The sequence below is a fragment of the Ziziphus jujuba genome, chromosome 10 (genome assembly GCF_031755915.1).
Source record: "Ziziphus jujuba cultivar Dongzao chromosome 10, ASM3175591v1".
Classification (NCBI taxonomy): domain Eukaryota; kingdom Viridiplantae; phylum Streptophyta; class Magnoliopsida; order Rosales; family Rhamnaceae; genus Ziziphus; species Ziziphus jujuba.
Window position 1 is genome coordinate 23,099,383 of NC_083388.1, and position 15,642 is coordinate 23,115,024.

The 15,642-nt window shown below is 32.4% G+C and overlaps 2 protein-coding genes and 2 long non-coding RNA genes across 5 annotated transcripts; 2 read left to right on the forward strand and 2 right to left on the reverse strand.

The window, feature by feature from the left end:
- Positions 1-3,088: 3,088 nt before the first annotated feature.
- LOC125421090 (uncharacterized) lies at positions 3,089-4,223 on the reverse strand. Its single transcript, XR_007239245.2, has 2 exons — positions 3,779-4,223; positions 3,089-3,489 (listed from the first exon to the last, which is right to left on the reverse strand). It is a non-coding gene; the product is annotated as an uncharacterized LOC125421090 (long non-coding RNA).
- Positions 4,224-6,951: 2,728 nt separating this feature from the next.
- LOC125421099 (uncharacterized) lies at positions 6,952-7,973 on the reverse strand. The gene is made up of 2 exons (XR_007239260.2): positions 7,553-7,973; positions 6,952-7,284 (listed from the first exon to the last, which is right to left on the reverse strand). It is a non-coding gene; the product is annotated as an uncharacterized LOC125421099 (long non-coding RNA).
- Positions 7,974-9,018: 1,045 nt separating this feature from the next.
- On the forward strand, positions 9,019-10,119 carry LOC107412091 (F-box/LRR-repeat protein At3g03360). The gene has a single exon (XM_060812156.1). The coding sequence runs from the start codon at positions 9,019-9,021 to the stop codon at positions 9,889-9,891; it is 873 nt and encodes a 290-aa protein (XP_060668139.1). The 3' UTR covers positions 9,892-10,119.
- Positions 10,120-12,040: 1,921 nt separating this feature from the next.
- On the forward strand, positions 12,041-14,292 carry LOC107412098 (putative F-box/LRR-repeat protein At3g28410). 2 transcript variants are annotated; one of them, XM_016019807.4, is made up of 4 exons: positions 12,041-12,408; positions 12,540-13,623; positions 13,794-13,835; positions 13,909-14,292. In XM_016019807.4, exons 2-4 carry the CDS (start codon positions 12,562-12,564, stop codon positions 14,221-14,223), a joined length of 1,419 nt encoding a protein of 472 aa, XP_015875293.3. In that variant the 5' UTR covers positions 12,041-12,408; positions 12,540-12,561; the 3' UTR covers positions 14,224-14,292. The 2 variants fall into 2 exon arrangements, with proteins under 2 accessions (XP_015875293.3, XP_015875292.3); XM_016019806.4 differs by having other exon boundaries at positions 12,042-12,408; positions 12,504-13,623.
- Positions 14,293-15,642: the final 1,350 nt, after the last annotated feature.

A 15,642-nucleotide genomic window follows, 5' to 3' on the forward strand; every position in this document is an offset into this window, starting at 1 on the left:
TACCGTTGCACCCTTTTTTCTTTCAATGTTAACTTTTTAATAGACTTGTCGAATGGCTGGTACCGTGGGATAAAAATGAGCATATAAAATGCAATTCTATATAGTTTAAATTTTAGAGTGCAAAATATAAAATTTTTAAGTAAAATTTTTTAAATAATATATGTTTTATTTTTATAAAATTTCAATAATAATTTGTACATATTATAAAGATTCTAAATAAAAAAAATAAAGATCCATAAAAAAGCATAAGCTATTTCAAAAATCTAAAAAAAATTAGAAAATTATTTTTACAAAATATATTATTTTTTTATTACATGTATTTTTCATATTTATATTTGCTATATAGAAAAAAGATACTTATAAATTTTTTTAAATAAAATTTTCACTTTTCCAAATAAAAATATTTTGAATCCATGTTCAAATTTTTTTTATTGATCTTTGTGTATTTATATTTTTTTAGGATATCTACTTATGTAAAGATTTTTTTTTAGTTTCTTTTACAAATTTCTTTTAAAATATAATTTTATTATTTAATACTTTTTTGTATTTTAATTAATTTTGTATTTGAAATTTTATATTTGCAGGCTAAACTATATAGAATTGCACCTTCCACCCTTAATTTTTTGTCTCATTTGCTAGCCATACGATAACTCTGTTAAAAGTTAACACAAAAAAAAAAAAAAAAAAGAGGGTGTAACAATGCAAAGAAATATGAAATTTAGGGTATAAAATACTCGAAAAAAAAATTTCTAAAATGAAAAGTGCCAAAGCATGTATAATTAAAGGTGCATTGATCTCAATATTCCTTAAGCATATAAGCTAGCAAATTAGATGAAGGAAAAAAAAGAAAAAAAAAAAAGAGAAACATAAAAATAAAATTGAATACAATTTCAAATTGTGATAGTTTTTGGTTTCTGTTTTTTTCTTTTATTTCCTTAAAGTTTTTAATTGTTTAAAATGTCTAAAACTATTACTATCATCAACAAACATTTGACATAAGCGAATTACATATTATTAGGTAGGAAATCCTTTTCTTTTTTTTTCTTTTTTTAAAAAAAGTTAAGTCCAAAAATCAACTTTGCTACCAAACTTCAACTTAAAAAAAAAAAAAGAAGTTAATTATATAAAATATCTAACAGTTTATAAGTACTATTAACTAATACTTAAGATAAACAAATCATACATAATTAGATAAACAAAATAAAAAAACAGAAATTAAAAATAAACCATGTACCAAATGATACTGCGCATTGTCCTTTGAAATAACTTATATGACAATAATTACAAATAATAATCATAAATACTAAGTTCAAAATCGAATGCTAAAATCTCCCTTCTCAGTTTATCAAATTTCAAAAATCGGATGCTAAAATCTCCCTTCTCAATTTATCAAATTCCACGTTGCATTTTGTACCATTTTTTTAAAAAATCCGTACTACATTAATTTAATCGTCTTCCAAAAATCTTCAAAATCTAAACAACGAACTGTTCCATATATACAAGTGACCTTCCCCTGCCTGCATGCCTTAATTTTTTAAATATTAATTTTATTAATTTTTGTACAGCTGCACGCCTTAACTAAACTTGCTTCCCACCATCCTTATCCAAATGAAAGCAGTGGAGGGTGTGAGATGTGCCTATACAGGTGGATGAGAGGTGAATAGTAAGTAATTGATCTATCATTGTATATGTTCGTGTTTGCCAAGTCACTATCTTTTGTTCTACCAACAACAAACAGCCATATATCAATAATGCAGATAGTACCGATGATATGATAAGAAGCTGAGAAAATGAAATTTCTCTAACTATATGTTGACAAAATAGTACCCATAAAAAATAACAACATTCAAACAACTCAATATACCATATATCATAAGTTTATATGCCTTTATAAAATGACACTTCAGCCCCCTTATATATCCTGAGCTTCAAGAGTTTATTAGCGACGATAAACTATTTTAAATTGTTAATTTCTTACCGTCAATAAACTGCTAAAGTCTAAACTATCATTGGCTCGTTCAGCTAATAAAATAAAAGTAGATATATAAATGTTAGTTATAATATTTTGTCATGTTAAATATGACCGGCTATATTATCCATTAATAAAAAAAAAAAAAAAAAAAACGTCGGCTATTTTTTCCATTAAAAAAAAAAAAAAAACATCGGCCGTGTGTCTAATTTGTTTATTACGTACTGCTGTCCATTTTAGTTTCCGTGCCATGCCACCCGTACATGGTGTAGACGAGTGATGCTCTGGATGAGAACTTGGCCTAATCTTCTCATTTATTATATTATTTTCTTTTTGAAGTTATTTCAAAGGAAGACGGAGTCTCCTTATATTAGCCAACTGGTTGGAAAATATATCATACTGTTATTAGCCAACTTGTTTTTACATATACTCTTAACGAATAAGAAAATAACACTCGCTAATTCTGCTCTACTGAAATTTCTTGTGCTACAGTTCATGATAGATTTCATTCTTTTTATTATTTACAATAATTTCATTCTCTTTCTGTTTGTGTTTTTGTTTGTTTGAAGGAAATATTCATGAAGCAGAAGAAACAAAAAAAAAAAAAAAAAAAAAAAAAAAACGTAGAAGAGGAATGGCATATTCATGACATTTTTTTTTTCGGTGTCTAAATTTATTGCTAAGTTCCATTTGGCAGACAAGGGATGCTCTTAATGCTGGGGGTGTAGTTGATGTATAATTTTTGACAGCTTTTCTTTGAACTCTAATACTAGTTTTTCAGTGGGGACCTTTGAGAAATTGAAAAAGATTGTTTTTGACACACTATCTAAGTCTTCTTCGTTTCTTTTTCTAAAAGTAGCATAATTTCTTCTACAGGTTAACTTATTAAATTAAATTGTTTACTCTTATTTTATGATAACAGAAAGAGAGACATTTGTGACATTAGTGGTCATTTGGACTGAATAATTTCAATTATATATATGTGCATTTTCTTCTTCTTCTTCTTCTCTACTGATTTTGTGATATCTTCTTTTAGTGACGATTTCACCAGGTGAGCAAGTTATGCAGATAATTTGATAGAAATTGCTTCATGCATGATACAGCAATCGAAAAACCAAATTGCAGTAATAAACAAAATCGTCAGATAAATACCAATATGTGGAAGCAAATACAAGCTTTACATGTTTAAATAACATGCATATTTATATAATATGATATACTATGGCCAAATTTTAATACAGTTCTAGTTCAAGAATCAAATAACTTCATCTGGCCCCATTAATAACACTAATTCCCAACTTTAGTGCCATAAAATGCAAGAAATTTCGTCCATTCAATCGACTGCAAATTGCAAAAGCATTCGTTGGCACTCTTGGTAATGAACCCATCAGAAGCGAGGAGGCCCACCAAAAGGACCTGGTGGGCCACCTGGACCCCCTGGCCCACCTGGACCCCCTGGCCCACCAAACAGTGGTGGACAGCATCTCTCCAGTATGCAGCAGCAGCAGAGGATATAAGCACTGCATTGCCAACAGTAAAAAATTAGAGATAAATTCTTTCATGGTAACTAAAAAAAACCAATTTATAAAAATAATTCAAATATTATTTTCCTAGGGAAATGATAAATATTACAACTTTCAGAAGCCCCAAAGACCATTAGGATCTAAATGGGCCAGATCTCAATGCAGAACCGAGTCCTTTTTTATTCAAGTAGACCCCATTTTTCAGCGGTTTCCAAATTCGCCCAAAAAAAAAAAAAACTACAAAACATTTTGTAACGAAAAAGTGAAGAAAGCTAGCAAAACTCACCAAGAAGAGACAAGACGGCAAACACCATCACAAAGAAAACCGAAACAACCACATGGGCCGGGTGGTCCGCCAGGCCCCGGAGGCGGTGGTCCCCATGGCGGAGGCATTGTAGCTATGGAATATCTATATGATCGACGTGCTCAGAAAAAAAATAGAGCCCTCTCTATATATACACACACTTGGATCAGTTTAGACGGAAAGAGAGAAAGATCATAGCTTAATGACTAAGTATTCTCTGGAAGTTTCATTTGCAGAGCACGAGCTAGTAAATAGGATATATCGGTACAGTTGGAACTTTGAAACCAGAGAGTAATAATATTTAGTAATGTAAACGTCCAGCCACCTACTTTTTCTCTTAAACCTAATGTTCAAACTTCAAACTTCGAACCTAACCTTCAAAACCCCATTTACATTTACTTGTCGTTTAAGCATTCAAAAAGTATTATGGATATAGATCAAATGAGAAATAAAAAAAGTACATCCATATCTACACGTTGTACTTTGGATATTTGAAAGTAACTAGAAGCATAATATATTTTCATATACATATATACGGAAATTCTATAATGAGGACAGTCCGTATGAGAACTGCAGTATTAGTGATGATTTTTCATAGTATTAATGATGGTTTCTTATAAAATCGTCACCAATATTATGAAAAACCGTCACCAATACTATGGTCCGCATGAGAACCGTCCGCAGCATAGACGGACTGTATATATATATATATATATATAGGGAGAGACTATCATCAGATCCATCCTCGTCCTTTTATATGCGGTCCTAAAACGTGTTTTAATTCCCTACCCTTAGATTAAAACCAACGGCTCACATTATACTTCAAAATTTCCTTCCAAAAATGCTCTCTCACTTAACCCACAGCCTTCCCTTCCTCTTCCTCTTCTGCTTCCACTGTTCCAGCAGCCACAAAAAAATCCACCTCTTTCGCCAAGTTTACTTTTTATATTTTCCTTCCATGGGTCTTTTTTTTTTTAAGAAAGAATTTTTTTAGTTCAAAATTTTCCTATATTGTTGCTATACAACGAATAGGGCAATAACCTCCCATCTATATAAACTTGGTCACAACCGTCTTTATCTTTTTTTTGGGTTTTCTATGTTTTGGTCCCAAATGACAAAAGTCAGGAAGAAAACCTAACAATTTTTAGCCATGAAAATCCATCAAGCAGAAAAAAATTTATTCCTTTTCTTTGCTTTACTTTCAAAAAGTTGTTTATCAAAATTTAATTTTTCTCGTAAAATCCAAGAGAAGAGGAAGCTTGGGTGAACGGCAGTGGTTGTCGTTGTTTAAAAGGTTGTTTAGGAAAAGGACTTGGCTTAAAAAAATTGTTTAAGTTGTTTAATTTTACCTTAAAAATGTAGAGGATAAGAGGAAGGGAAGGGAAGGGAAGGCTGAACGGCGGTGGTCTGGGCTAAATGGCGGCGTTGTCAAATTGTGGGGGATGCAAATCTTGTCAAATCCAAGAGAATAGGAAGCTAGGGTGAAGCTTGGTTATTAATTTTGTAAAATACACCGAGTTTTTCAGGTAGATTTTTTTTGGCTGTTGGAACGGTGAAGAGGAAGGGAAGGGAAGACTATGGGCACGTGAGAGAGTATTTTTGGGAGGAAATTTTTGAGCCGTTGGTTTTAATCTAAAAGTAGAGAATAAACACGCATTTTTAGACCGCATACAAAAGGATGAAGACGGACCTGATGATAGCCTCTCCCTATATATATATATATATATATATATTTATATACATGTATGTACAATTTTGCTAATTGTTATACATACACACCTATGTATTAGGTGTGCATGTCAAAGTAAGCATAATCCTAATGTATATCTCATAGTTTACTCTTAAGCCAAAAAAAAAATAATAATAAAATAAAATAAAATAAAATAAAATTATATATCTCTTAGTTTACATATAATCAAAAATATTTTATAAATTACATATACTTTAATGCATACACTCCCAATGACACATGATGTGCACGGGTGCGATAGGGTCGTATATGTACACAAGCATTTACACACATATCCATAAATATGCATATGTATACAATGTTACATTTTTTTTTTTGGTGACTAATGTATGCAATATTACATGTTCCAACTTCAGCAAACGGTATATGGTATGCCGAGGCGAAAAGAGATTCTTCTTCTTCTTCTTCTTTTATATATATATACATATATATAAAATTAATTAGTATAGAATTAAATTCAATAAGAAAAATCTGTTGAAATTTGTATACTAGTGAATGTACTGTTACATACAATTTGTATATATAGTCGCAGTTAATTTATTCTTTATGCATGTTTTATCTATTTATTTTCAATGGAAAAAGTCCTCTCTCATCATATATATACATATATCGGTGATAAAAATGAGATTAAAATCTTAAAATTCATAACTGCGTATATGAAATCAATAAAATTATCACTTCTGTTGATGTATATATATTGCACTTAATTAAATATAATAATGCCGCTGTAGCTTTTTGTTTCCAATTAATGTCATACATTGCTAAAGCTATTCATATTAATATATAAATCACTAGTTAAGTAGACGTTTTACATATATATATATATATATATATATTTTATTCATCCCGGCTCATTTGTTATTATTATTGTAAACCGCTAGTAAAGTAGACGTTATATTTATTTTATTCATCCCCACTCATTTATTATCATCATTATTATTATATAGTGACGTGCAAATTAATTTACTGTAGTTGCAATTTTGACCAAGAGTGGTTAATATGTTTTAGTGTCATGTATGTATTTTCAGCTAAATCCCTCAATTTTCGCCATCAACTAAACTTTTTTGATCTTTAGTCTTCATATAAATATGCACCAAATACCCATAGAATTTATGTGAATATAAATATATGCATACATAAAAGTATCAGTTGTTAAAGAAAAATATAAAAAAAATGAAAGTTCATATTCCACTAGTTTAAGTTTTTGAAATAAGTAGTATTTCAACATGATATCAGAGGTCAAGAGATCCAAAATGTTTTAAGTTTAAAATTCAACAACTCCACCAAAATAATTAATAACACATGTAAAGATTCAGAAAGAAATCCAAAAAAGATACACCGATAGATTTACATGTGAAGGAGAATGTTAGAAAAAAAATATAAATGAAATGAAAAATCCAACAACTGAAAATAATTTTATGATAAAGTCGATGGTATTGCATATGATATATACATATATATGTCCACAACCAGACGTTAAAATGTAAGATGAAATAGTGGAAACAACATTAATATTGTGTTCCTAACGCACTGCTTCTAACACAAGAATTCCTTTATTACAAGTTCTATGTGCAAAAACACTATATTATATGTATGTCCGAATGGTAGCAAGCAGCTGCTAATCATGATTCATGGGGGAGGTGGTCCAAATGGGCCTGGAGGTCCAGGAGGTCCAGGAGGCCCACCTGGACCCCCGAAGCAATCTCGAAGCAGCCAGCAACAGCATAAGAAGCTCAGGCTGTCAAACACCGAACGACAAAAGAGGGATTAGCTTCAAAACAAAAAAAATACGGATATGGAAATTAACATTAAAAGAAAAAATGCATGAAAATGACTCTGCCCAGCCATTTGGCAATGTTTTCTGTATGTATAAATGCATATACATAATATAATATCTATTTAGCAATGTTTTCTTAACAAACATTTCATTGAAAGTGAAAGAGAAACAAGTCGTAGAATTATAATACATGGAAGTAAAAACAACATTAACACTAAGATTTGCATACCAAGAACCAATACAATCACATATTCCACCGAAGAAACCTGGCGGTCCCGGAGGACCGGGTGGACCAGGAGGTCCACCTGGTCCGCCTGGTCCCATTGTTAGCTAGCTTTTTGCAACACCACCCTCTACGAAAGCACCACCACGGGGCAAAACTGAGAGACCAGCAAGCCAAACAGAGACCAAGAGCAGGGCACTTGATAATATTGAATAAATACTCGAACAATTTGCAATGATTTTGGGAAGGCTATTTGGGAACTTTTTATAGAAGCAAAGCCTTAGAGGGTTTATGGGGGTTTATAGAGAGAATTGCTTAGACTAGAAGCATCCATCTACCTGTACACGTTTGTGTTAGATCATACTTATTTCCTCCAATCTCACTTTTTAGGTCCCTCGTTTTAACTGACACGTTTTCACCTACTGTTCTCCTTCTAATCTACCATTCACAGCTACTTTCAAGGTTTTTTATGCTATCAACATACATGCTCGTCCTTTTAACCAAAAAAAGAATAATAAAAAGAAAAACTTTATTAATATTATTTGATGAATATGCTACTAACATACCCTTTTTTTTTTTTGGTAAATACTATTAACATACTCTTGGTTGAGCCAGCCATTACATAAACCAATCAAAATGTATTCTACGCATTTAATGAAAATAAAAATGTATTTAATTACAAGAAAAATGAATATAAAAATGTATTTACCCATAGCATGAGGGTGGAGCAGGTATTGAATATGGGGTTAATATCCAACTTGGATATAGGGCGAGTAGAGTTTACCAATATGTGCCCCAAATCTTCTGTTGTGTTCAATAATGCACATGCAACTTTAGATACCAGCTAATAAGGAAAGATGAATTTATAAGATTACAAAGAGACTTCCCCAATCCAACCAGCTCCTCAATTCCTATCAATCCCCATTCAGAACTAGATTTAATATTGGAGTCTTTATGCTTTGTTTGTTTAGTCAAACCTAATTCTTAGGATTAAATTCCCCACTTTTTTTGGGATTAAATTCTGCTAAAGGATAGACGCACCTTTCAAATTTCCACTAGGCTCTTTTTGAAAAATCCAACATAGGCTCAATTCAATAACGCAACTGCATAGATTTTGGGAATTGAATTTTAAAAACGGCCCAAAATATTTTAATTTCATACTTTGATTAATATATACTTACCAACAACTTATTTAGCTGGAGTCTAACCAACATTTTAATAAAGAATGGTATTTTTTCACCCAAAAAACAAAAAAATAAATAAATAAACATAAAACGAAATAAGAGAAACCCTGATAATCTCTATATATCTCCTCATCCTCTCTCCCTTCTTTTTATCTCACTCCTTCGCAAAGGAAAAGCTAGAAACAGATATTAGCGTCTCTCAGTTTTTTACTTTGCTTGTTGCACAAGGTAACTAAAAGGTTAATCTTTTATTTTTATTTTATTCATTATTAATATTTAATATTAAACATGGCGAGAGAGAGGATATTCAAGAAAGCCAAGGAAGACATGATGAGTAAATTACCTGATGAAATTTTGGTATCAATTATGAGATGTTTGCCAACAAAACAAGCAGCAAGAACTAGCGTGGTTTGTCAGCGATGGCATAAGATTTGGAAGATTACAATTTCTATTCAACCAAGGTTGATTTTTAATTTGGACAAAGGGTGGTCCTCTGCTCTAAGGAAGAAGTCGCTTAGGGATGCGGCGAAGGATTTGGCAAAGAAGAGGATAAACGAAGTGAATGCAGTGTTGAAATTGCATGAGGCACCAACACTGGACGAGTACTCATTGATTGCTTCCAAATTGGAACCAAAGCATCGTCATCATATAAACACATGGATGGATTTTGCTGCCAAAAAACATGTCAAAAAGCTCACTTTGCAACTTCGTTCTAAAATTGGTTACAATGCTACTTTTCTTGCTGATAATTTTGGTTGTCTCAGGGAATTGTATATTCAGGTAATACTTGTGGGTGAAAACTCTATCCACCGTTTGTTCTCCAACACTCCGTTCCTTGAACTTTTTTCACTTTTAAATTCCTATACATTATATGATTTTAAAATTGTTTCTGCTCCCAATCTCAATTACTTGCAAATAGAAGATTGCTGTAGTCTGGAAAACCTCGAAATCTCCTCAGCAAGCAATCTTAAAAGATTGAAAATAAGAGGTGATGTTGCTTTGCAAAGCGTTGACATATCTTCTGCTCCAAATCTCTCCGATCTAATTCTTGGCATAGATGGTCCGAATTTCAAGCTTGACCATCATCTGGCTTTACTTAATCAAATCAAAAGACTTACTCTGTACATTGATGTAGGTTACTATTTATTTTCTCCATCTTAGTTTATATTTATTTATTTTTTGTTTTGGAATTATCAATTTGTTTATGTTTGTGTTATTGTTTAATTTGGTCAATTGGGCCTTCTCTGCTAGATTTTGTCTCGGTTTCCTCAATGACCTAAATTTAACAAGGTTGAGCATTTGAAATTGGAAACTCCTTCGGTTTTCCATGTACCATTTCACCGTTTGCTGTATCTTGTAAAAGCGGCTCCTTTCTTGAATACTTTCTTATTCAAGGTCAGTGCCATTCTACAAATATTTATTTAAAATCTTTTGTGAAATTTTGGCAAGAAATATTGGGAACGTTCCCCTTTGAGTTTTGTAGCTAAAACTCTTGTTTTTCAAATAATAAATTTCTTTTTAAGTGAATTTATTTGTGAGTGGCATGCCAATCTGTTATGTTTTATGGTAGGTCACAAAATTTGGATATACCGGTGGAGATAATGCCTTAGGTATTAATATATATATTTTATGATTTGATATATATATATATATATATATATATATATTATGGATTAATGTCTTAACTGATATTTATTTGAATATGATTTTGACAGTGGTTGAATAAACGCATACCTAAGAAAGTGGAAGTGAATGAGCATTCATGTCAATACCTCAAGGTGGTGAAATTGGACAATTTTGCAGGATGCCAATGTGAAGTTAAGCCATTGTTGAATTTACTCGAATATGCTGTCTCAGTGGAGAAAATAATCATTCGGCTTATGTCTTCAAGCTGTTGGAGAAACGGCGGCACAGAATCATGGAGGAACTCTAAAGAGTTTGTTAATCGATATGAAGAGCTCTGTCTCGGATGTGCCCAGCGACTGAAAACCCAAATACTCGTAATGCATCCTAATGTAGATGTCATTATTACTTATGACTAGCATTAATCCAAATACACCCAGTTAGTTTTCTTGTAAAATGTCAGTCTAATTCAAGAAAGTGATTATCTTATATGATCTTATTGTAATCTTTATGCTTTTCACTCTCACTCATGGAATCAAACACAGCATAAAGTGAGCATGGTTGAAAATTTTTCAGAACCCACAAAACAACTTAGAATTATAATTTCAGAGAAAGCAGTTTGAACTTTTGTCATAATGTCCACATATCAAAGGTGTACAAGTGTATATGGGATCGTAGGTATCTGTTTGCTAAGTTCTCGGGTAGTCTCACTATATTACTGTAGGTGCACTCCATCCGACACGTTGCTTGTAAATGGCATCGTAGGCTTCAATGTTCAAAACTGAAGCAAGAAATAGAGCTATCTCGGGCATTTTTTTATATTTTTTTTTATCGAGATTTTGTATTATCACTGGGACAGAATTGAAGAACATGTTAGTTATACAAGCATGGTAATGCTAATGAACGTTTTCAGATTGGTGTTGCATGATACACTCCTTTCTCACCGCCCAAAAAAAAGTTCTTCAAAAATATTTTTGACAAAGTAGATTTTAAAGTCTCTGCATTTATTTTTTAATTTCACCAGATATACAATATGATATAGATTATTTGTTTGAATTTAATCCTTTTGTGCAGACAATATATAAGTTATTAAGGAGAAGAAATGTGAATTAAAAAGTAGAACCAGATTGCCATGTGGCGTATTTTGGATATATTTTAAAAGTGATTAGAAGCATCATTGATAATTGTAATATAGTTCAGTGTTCCTGTTTAGAGTTTTCTTAATAAGCTGGAAATACAGTATCTATATTGTATTTAATGTTGATATTAGATATATATATATATATATACACACACATATACATATATATAAACACATGCATATTGCATCCAACCTCAGCAAACAATTCAGATATGCCTAGGTGATCCGGACCCAAAAAAAAAGAAAGAAAGAGAAGAAAGAGATAATCAAAATAGGAATTCTGGATCTCCGCCACAAAATTATATTTTTATTTATAATTTTATATACATAATTAATTGGATAAGAAAAATCTTTTGAAATTTGTATGCTATGGAATGCCATTGAACTTTACTTGCTGGATACTGGGCCTTTAAAATTCGGCCCTTTAAAATTTGAATTCGCTCTACAGCCCGAAAGGCCTAGCCCCAAACAGCCCAAAACGGCATTTTTGGGCTTGAGCCTGGCTGGGCAGCCTGAATTTACATCCTAGTTACACCAGAAGTCAAAGCTTGCTTACACACCAACCCCACTTTCGTCTTCTTTCTGCCATTCTTCTTCCTCATCATCAAGTAAAGGAAACCCTGATTGCTCTCTCACTCTCACTCGACCAATTTGCTTTGGTATCAGATAAGCAACATAGTTTGAGCGAGCCCCGACTAATAATCGAAAAGGGCTGAAACATTTTGGTTGTCCGGGCATCAACCTGAAAATCAGAATTAATGGGATTCATGCTCAAGCTGAAAAAGTTAAAGAATTCCAAAATGAAAGGTGGGCGGCCTCTTACTAAATCTGAATCTAAATCTAGATCAGTACAGCAGCAAGATGTAGCTCATCCCCACTTTCAGTAACTTCAAAACCCACTTTCCTAGTTAGAGGTAACTATCCTGTTTATTTATTTATTTTTATCTTTTTCCTAGTTTAACTTTGTCTTGGTAGATTAATATATATATATATATATATATATTAAAAGCTTAAAAAAATAAGAGGAGGCTGATAATGTTTGAAGGGGAAAAAGGAGTCTGCTGCTGATGATGATAATGAGTAAATTAGCAGATGAAGAAGACGATTTGAGTAAATTTCCAGATGAAATTGTTGCATCAATTATGTGCTGGTTGGATACGGAAGAAGCAGCAAGAATGAGTGTGGTTTCGAAGCGATTACGAAAGATTTGGAAATCTACGATTCAGAATACACCTAGGTTGGCTTTCAATGTTGATTATAAATTTGCAAAAAAATTGTCTGCAGCACACAATGATAGATTGACTCTCAAATTTGAGAATGATGATGATGATAGTGATTTAATCAGACGGTACTCCAGTATCATAAATGAGATGAAAGTGAGGGATTTAATGAGAGACAAAATCATAAATGAGGTGAATGGAGTATTGGAATTGCACAAGGCACCAACTTTGGATGAGTTTTCATTATTTGGTGATAGATTGATTCGGAAGCAACGTCATCATATAAACACATGGGTGCATTTTGCTGCCAAAAAACATGTCAAAAAGCTCACTCTGCATCTTAACACTGCTATTCGTTACGATGCTACTTTTATTGCTGATAAATTTCATTGCCTCAGGGATTTGTATATCAAAGGGTTATATGTCACTCAAAACGTTATTCGCAGTTTATTCTCTAACTGTCCATTTCTTGAACGTTTTTCTCTTCTGCATTCCTATAAATTTGATAAGTTGAAAATTATTTCTGCTCCCAATCTCAAATACTTGCATTTGAGTGACAACTGGAATCTGAGACAATTTAAATTCTCCTCTGCAAAGAATGTTCTTGATACAATAGAAATAGGAGGAGGTCAGTATCCTTTGCTAACCATCGACGTCTCTGCTCCAAATCTTTCTCACCTAAACCTTGCCATCCATCACTGCTTCAAATTTGACCCTTATCTGACTCTACTTAATCAAATCAAAAGACTTGCTCTGCGGATTGGATCGGATCGGTCTCTTCTTCAATTTCCTCAGTTTAGTAAGGTTGACCATTTGGAATTGATTCTGTCTTCCAGCTACCAAATACCAATTCACCTTTTGCCTGATTTTCTCAAGACAGCTCCTCTCTTGAATACTTTGTCAATCAAGGTCAGTGCCAATCTACAAATGTTTATTCATTTAATCCTCAATCCCTTACTATGGGCCTGAAGTTCCATTTGAGTTTTGCTGCTTGCTCTTTGTTTCGCAAAATGAGAATTTATCTTTTTTCATATAAAAAATTGTGGGTGGCATGACAATGTGATACGTTCATATGGCAGTTCTGCAGACTACGACATCCTGCTAAAGATAATTGCTTAAAGGTATGAATTATATATTTTTGATGATATGGTATTATTATTATTGTTGTATATTTATTTGATATGGTTTTGACAGTGGTTGGGTAAACATATCGTTGAGAAAGTGGAGGTAAATCATTCATGTCAATACATTAAGGTGGTGAAGTTGGATGATTTTGCTGGGTGCCAAGATGAAATTGAGTTTCTGTTGAATTTACTCTATACTGTCTCAGTGGAGAAAATAATAATTCAACTTATGCCTTTTACTGTTTGGAGAAACAGAAAAACGTGGTGGTGCTACGAAGATGAATTTGATAATCTATATGAAGAATTCTGTCAAGGGTCTGGTCAGCTACTGAAAATGAAAATACTGCAGATGCATCCTAATGCAGATGTAACTGTAAAATTATGATTAGGTACAAACCGTGTTTTTATTATTTATGACTATCATTCAAGGAAGTGATTATTATTATTTTCATAATCTTTTATTTTATTATTATTATTTTTTTTATTTTATTTTTTATGGGTCTTGTAATGTTGCCAACAAACGAACAATACCCATGGTTTCTAACAAACATAAGTTAGTGAAGCATATAGGTTTCTTTTGAGACTTTACAATTCCTTTTATACTTTTTCACTCTTACTTAATGGAATCGAACACAACTTAAAAGAGAGTATGGTGGCCCGTGGCAAAGTATTTAGATTCTTAGAACCCATAAAACAACTTGAAAGAGTATTGACTTTCACTCAGTTCCATCAGAATTCTTACAAAAGATATGAAGTATGGGGTTGTAGGTCCTATGTTCGGTAAGTTCTGAGGTAGTCTTACTATTTTCTCCAGGTGCACTTCCATTTTTGGCGTTGCTTGTAAAAGGCTTAAATATAGTGTTCAAACCAGATGCAAGAAAAACTATTGCTGTATTCACTGAAAAAAGATCAGTTCTTGCTGCAAGCAAAGGCCTTGCTGCATATTGAATATGAATGCTTGAAACTCTTCATCTTTTGCTTCAGGAATTATTTATCAAGATTGTTGATCATTCCGTGAAAAATCCTAGAGAATGGAAGGGCATGTTAATACAGCCATGATAATGCTAATGAACATCATCAAATTGGTTTTCATGATCAACCTATTTATAAACAATTGAATATATATAACTTGTAAATGATATTACCTTCTCAGGAATGAATTAATCACACCATGTATGTGGTGCATATATGATACACTCCCATCTCACCAGTCTTTTTCATAACTCCGTTACAGATAACTTAAAAATCACGTACATTTTGATCGCTGGGAATTCTGCAAGGTTAGCAAAATAATTGAAGGTTTTGATCATGCAATGCTGGACACTCAGTGGCAGCGACCGACCTGAAAGTCGCTGCCTTTATTATGAAATTGGAAATTCAGTACCTAATACATTAGTTGAGAATCTAACACGTTGTGCCTTCGACTGAGTCGTTTTAGAAACCATGTGGCCCTTCCGATTCTATGATCATTTTAAAAACGTGATGGGGGTTTAAGATATTTATTATCAAATCCTCAGTATTAAGTTGTAATGCTCCACTTTCTGTCCTCCTAGGGCAAAAAGAAACATGACATTGATTTTTCTTTTCCCTATCCAGTTGACTTAGTTGATGTCGCGGTGGATATGACAAAACTCCTTTTTTTGAAAATTTATATAAGATTAGGGTAGTAATGTTAGTGTTAGATTAGGGTAGTAATGTTTGTGTTAGATGTTAAGTAGCATTATTTTACCATGATTGAAGGATTTGCACATGACATGGCAAAAAGGTCATTCTTTTAGCAAGATCATCTTCTCACTTGCTCAGC

Excerpts from the sequence above, each read along its gene's own strand:
- LOC107412091 (XM_060812156.1), top strand. The coding sequence starts at position 9,019 with ATGGCGAGAGAGAGGATATTCAAGAAAGCCAAGGAAGACATGATGAGT.
- LOC107412098 (XM_016019807.4), top strand. The coding sequence starts at position 12,562 with ATGATGATAATGAGTAAATTAGCAGATGAAGAAGACGATTTGAGTAAA. Across the intron at positions 13,624-13,793 it reads TGAATACTTTGTCAATCAAG|TTCTGCAGACTACGACATCC; the intron begins GTCAGTGCCAAT and ends TTCATATGGCAG. Across the intron at positions 13,836-13,908 it reads CTAAAGATAATTGCTTAAAG|TGGTTGGGTAAACATATCGT; the intron begins GTATGAATTATA and ends TGGTTTTGACAG.